General features: G+C 39.3%; 1 protein-coding gene across 3 annotated transcripts in view; it reads left to right on the top strand.

The window, feature by feature from the left end:
- The first annotated feature begins 1,834 nt into the window (after positions 1-1,834).
- LOC145445786 (uncharacterized) overlaps positions 1,835-6,000 on the top strand; it is a 36,248-nt gene continuing 32,082 nt past the window's right edge. For 2 of the 3 annotated variants that reach the window (XM_080323938.1, XM_080323946.1), the window contains exons 1-2: positions 1,837-4,990; positions 5,759-5,905. In XM_080323938.1, the coding sequence (XP_080180064.1) occupies positions 4,918-4,990; positions 5,759-5,905 (220 nt within the window). In that variant the 5' untranslated portion in view covers positions 1,837-4,917. Of the gene's footprint in view, positions 4,991-5,758; positions 5,906-6,000 lie in introns of all 3 variants that reach the window. The other variant, XM_080323929.1, reaches the window with a different exon arrangement.

Raw genomic sequence — 6,000 nt, 5'->3', positions numbered from 1 at the left:
TTTCCCTTATTAATAATATTATTATTTGGATAGTGGTGCTTATGACCGATCAGTTCTTTTGCACCACGTACGTGATGATTAGCGAAATGTTTGCATACCAAGGATAGTGAAATCTTATTATAGGGATAGCGGTCCCATATATCACATCAGTGAATCATTTTCCGCTACACGTATACTAAACAAACACATGGTTCTGTAGTAATGTTTAACAGGCTACGTTCGGATCTAATATCAACGTATGTTTGCTATCGAAGCAGATCCGCTAGGAAGATCAATATATTTCTTGAAAAGTGATAGAGTAGTCTGAAATAGTAGACATTTCCGCGCCGTGGGCCTACAGTTTGCTAAAACCGTTCACATAATAGTGCTGTGGAGGTATGAAAGCGTAACCATAAGAATGATTCTAGTTCGACAATGTTTGATCGGGTAATAAGTACTACATTTTATCGGAAACTTTTACCACATAATTCTTAAAGCGTCTCTGAAAATCGAAAGATTATGACAATGACTAAAATACTTTACCTTTCTTCACTATTTTTATTCTCAATTGTCTTGGAGGAAATGTATTGTGTATTGATAATGATTTCCCTCAGATCGTGTCAATGAAAACAAATGTTTAAGCTGGTAGCCTATCCTTACAATTTACATATATATATATATATATATATATATATATATGGGCTTTTATACTTCTTACCAACAAATCAAGAGCAAATACATGAACAAAGTGTAGTGTAGACCAGGAGAGGACAATATATGATCCCTAAGGCCGGCAGAGCTTGTCTCAACCCGATGGAGTAGCGGTTCTTAACCGCATGGGAGTACGAAGCACAAAATATCAGTTGTACATGATGCATGTATCGGAATTAGACCTGCAATTCGGTGCAGATTTATTCTAGTCCAGTGGTTCTTAACCTTGCCTCCAGCGCCCGCGAAGGGGCGCTAGCGATTTTGAAGGGGGCGGAAACGCTCAGGGGGCGGAAACGCTCAGGGGGCGATATGGTAGGCGCTGGACTCAGGGGGCGAAATGGGGGGCGCTGAAGAAAAATGGCTTCGCAGTATCCGATGTGGTAGTTGTAAATATCCTTAATGAGTATTAAGAGCAAATTAACATTCCACAAAACATATCAAATCCCGAAATGTTTGGTCGCGCTACGCAACGATATTTGCTACATATGTTTTTTAAAATGTAGTGGGTTTTTATAATTCATGTAAAACAAATTTCGCATACTTTTAGATCGCCAATGTTCCGTTAAAACACTGCCGTCACGCTCGCTAGGGGTATTTTCAACGAAATGTTTCAACTTAGGTATTATATCCCGCAGCGAACAGCGTGTGAAAATCGAAGGAGGCACTGTATATCACTTTTGAGACCGACTGGACTTTGACATCTTATCAGGACCGAAACTGCTGCAACCCAAATCCCCAATCGGTGAGCTCGAAGGGTGCCTCAAATTATTTCGGTGAATGAACATAAATTACACATCATGTTTTGACGACTCCCTCACGGAAGAACAGTTATAACCATCGAAAATAGAAATATGCATTTCGGCGTCGGCCATTGCCACGCCACAATGCACGAAGGCACGAAGTTCCGGTCATGAAGTGTGGAAGAAAGATCGTCAGCGATAAAACCTTAGCCGAAGAGGATTGCCCTTATGTTGACCGTGAACTTCGATGTATATAACTCTAATTGTCCATGTGCCCGAATATGTTTATTTATTTATTTACGTGGCCTTCATTTTCCAATAGAACATCTCACTCAGCGCTACCGGTAAATCTGATTACGTGTGCTTCGAGGATTAAAAAGTTAATAAGTTTATATGCAATTACCACCTATTCATTCCTGCATTATAGAAAATGTTGGCGCCTAGGGCGAGCATAGGTCTCTCAAATGTTGCTGACCATCGAAATCACGCGACGTATTTCTTGGGGCGAAGCCCTCAAAAGTTTGATTTATCACGCTATGGTCTCGCAAAACAATCGTTTTTAGGGGGGCTGACGAAGTGCTGTTACACGTTGTCTTTATTATAGCCATTACAATATGAGGTGGGGGCGCTTGAGCACGATAATTTTTTTAAAGGGGGCGGTGGAAGAAAGGTTAAGAACCACTGTTCTAGTCAAACATTTAATTCGCGCCACGCGCGATTTAATCTCATTAGTCTTTTTGATTGTGATATCGGTACCATCAGGAGTGGTGTTGAAGATGGATATGGGGTTCGATAAATGGTATTGAAATCTCAAGAGCTAGAAGGGTTAAAAAGAGATTAGAAAACACGTCGTTGGAGTATTTGGTGCAGACTAATAGTTTATCAGATGGACATATATAGTCAACAGGTGTCGTGGTATTGGGACAAATTAATATTGAATCACGACATCAAAATGCCGCTTTTTTCGTTCTATATCTTTTGCACCACGAAATCATAGACTGTTCGCCTCCGTTGCATTGACTTTATATCTCTCATGAGCGCACGACTTCGGGTTACTTACTTTTCCAAGCTCGCTCAATCTTCTCCCCTTTCTTTCGAGCAGTCCTTGTCGCAGTTATTCCGATGGTTTGTTTCCCCATTTCCGTTCGTTTCGCCATGCGTTTAATCGGTGAATGGTTTAGTGATCCAGCATGCATGTTTTCATTGCCGTCAGTAGCACCGTGAGAGTATACGTGATCCCTTGGTAGCGGCGGGATTTGATGGTGTAGATCAGCCAACGGTGTTAGCATGGGGTGCACCAGTAAGAACAGGTTTACAAGGGTGCATCATAAACTTGTCACATTAAATCAGTTTTCTCTGAACTGGGCCAAGAATACAAGTGTGCAGTGCAAGTGTCTAGCGATCAGAAAGTATATGATCCTCTCGCATAAATATAGGAATATTCAATAGTATTCAGCAAATTATGACTAGGTATTATCCCATTGTCACTGGCATCTTTGTTCCAGTTTCAATGCCTTTCCAAAATGTTACGACGCAGGATATCCATTGGACATTGAATAGAGAATATATATTTCAGCAATCATTTCCACATATTAGGATAAGCAATATTGTGATCTGTGTGTCTGTCGATAATAATTTTGGCACGCATGTGAATATAAAATCGACCATTCAGCTGCATTATTGTATCAGCAGTCGATCATTTTGTATCGAAATAATTCGCTATCCAACATATTTGTCAATTATACACAATATACAACTGTGCATATTTATATTACCACCTCCATGCAGTGAGTGAAAACAAAACAGGGTACATTATTTATTTACAAAAACCTCCGGGCACACCAAACCAAGAAGGTTGAATAGCCCAGGTCTATAGATGCTAACATCTTCAGGTAGGGTGAGATAGGATAAGATAGGTCGTTGTAAATATTTGTCCTTGAAGTTTTTGCGCCGCATACACCGACTGATGATATACATACACACGATCTGTGCATATGCATGCCGTGAGTGCATGATGAGCCTTGACAAACAAACCGATTGCATGATTATTGACCCATTTCTCACACCCTTAGTGTAATTACACACTAATCGCCAGCTTATTTCGTTTTGCTACTTTGCAGAAGAGACGATACCAAATAATTCATGATATAAGTCATTGCTGTTGTAAATCCAACGTGTATAAAATATGCATGCATACTATTCCACGCCTATACGTACCTACGTTCATTAGTACATCATTTTTGATTATTATAGTTTGTCAAGCATAATTTGGATTAAAATATGGTGTTTGATTTATACCGCGACTCGGCATAATTCTGAGGTTTTGAATGTATGAACCACATTTGAGGTGTAATGCGTAATCTTTTCGCTCAGAATGCGGTTCTAGCTGCTTTAAGCGTGGTTCAATGCCGAGCGCAAATCCTGCAAACCTTTCGTAGCACTGCGGAATGTGCAAACAATCGTTTTATAGACGTCGCATATTTTATAAAGCAATAAAAATTGATGTGAGTGTTATTAGGTTGACAAGAGGTGTACGGAATATAAATCGAGCCGACAGATTGTGAATCTGAATTTATAGTACTGTGTTTGCGACTGCCGTAAATCTTTAATAGGACTACATGTTAGCTGTTACAGTCGTCATTTTCTTTATATAATATTTTGAAAGATTCTGTCATCTAATAGAGTTTATGTCACTAAACTGCGTGATTGGTTTTTCTATCCGATTCCGTCCACAAATCCTATGTCTGACGTCATCGGCAACCGAGCCAGAAAATATTATCTCGTTCATTTGAAGGCAATTTGGATGGCCAACTGCGCTAGAATTCAATATTACGCAGTAATATTCTGGTGTGTTGGTCACAACATGATGCATACATTTATTAGGGATTTTTATCCGTCGCTAGCGTATACAGTCCACGTTCACATGCATGACAAAATCGAATCCCTTCATTCCTGTAGCATAGCTTTCAGATATTTGCTATGTTATTTGGCAACCATCTGATGGATTGAACCCTTCTATTGCTATTAGGGAAGCTACCGCTGAAGAGTGTATTTGAATGTTACGAGTTATCCAGCTGTTGTAATGCTTATATCAACGAGGTGATCTCGGTGTTTTCATGTTTTGGCGTAAACTATATGATTGCATATGTGAAACGCTAGGGGCGTCAGCATTCTACTGCGACAACAATCACCGGGAATGTCTTTGGTGGGAGGAATTATAGTGAATTTTATTTTATATATTGTATTAATGTCTCAGCATGCCAGAAAAAAAAAACGAATCGCTTCGTGCACAATTGTTGTAAATTGCTATATAAATCCGATTTGTTCACATAGATATCGTGACTGCCAATTTGTGACTGTTCAGTGTTCACTGTTCACACATGCGAAGTGGAAGAAACTCATCCGAATATCTTATTCTCGAATGTTCTAGTTACTGTCGTTTCATTTTCAGTACTCTCTGACACCGTAATTATTTGATATCGTGATCATGGCGGAAAGGGTTCAAAACCCTAAATCCTATGTCGCTGATGTGCCTACATCTTTTTCAGCTGTGAAAAACAGTAAGTAAACCCCTAAATATTTGGCCTCTACTCCTTTCATAAATATTATTCACGTGTAACGTATTTTACCGAAGATCGTCAATGCATCTATCGCTCCGGCATGAAAATATATTGATTTGCCTCCGTCAATTTATTTAAAATTGCGTGTATTGATTATTCTTTACGCTATTTGTTGGTCTGTACCTGGCACTGTTGACCAGCTTCATTTATCAGGATGGAAATACGCACTTCGTAGTCAGATAGTGAAGCAGTATCTCTTCGTCACAATTTATTAATTTTTAGCTACGTCGCTACCTTTTTTGGCCATTATTGCATTCGTGGATTCGTGTCACAGATTGATGTGACTATATTAGTCTTTTGATACGTATTTCTACCGATTTGACCTTTGTTCACGACAAATCTTGCACGTGGTGCACGAGACAGTTCAGGGTGATAAGCGCCACCTCATTTTACTATCAATAATATATATCGACAATTGTTAATTAAAAAAATGAGTAAAGCAAAACAGGAAACAAAAGAACATCGAGAAGTTCAGTTTTGCGCTTGTGGTAATCGCCTCGCTCTTGTTAAGCGCTGAATCAATAATAGTAATAATAATCAACATGAAATCGCTGTAAAGTTATCTGGAAAAAATGTCAATAATCCGTCGCGCAAACTAATGATAAGAAAGAAAACTCTAATAATTGTCGATGACCCAACATATGGTATAACATATTCGAAATATACAGCGAAGCATCGCTCGCAGTAACCTATTCGCATGTGTTCCAGGATCTGCAACGCTGGCAGAAGGTGATAACGTCAATCAAATGATTATGAGTAGCTATGTTAACGTTGTGGCAGGGGATCAGATTCACGGAAGCAAGATCATCAAATACATTATTAATACTGAAAGCGAAGCAAGTCCTGCAGATCAAAGTAAGTATAATGCTTTTTTAGCCAGTACCAGTTATTTCATGTATTTACAGTCACTATCGTGGACAAAGGTCGACAACTCGCGGATCCATGACCGC

The sequence above is a fragment of the Botryllus schlosseri genome, chromosome 1 (genome assembly GCF_051294905.1).
Source record: "Botryllus schlosseri isolate E-star chromosome 1, Bs_hap1, whole genome shotgun sequence".
Lineage (NCBI taxonomy): Eukaryota > Metazoa > Chordata > Ascidiacea > Stolidobranchia > Styelidae > Botryllus > Botryllus schlosseri.
Note: the sequence above shows the minus strand (reverse complement) of the source record. Positions and strands in the feature narration are given on the sequence as shown.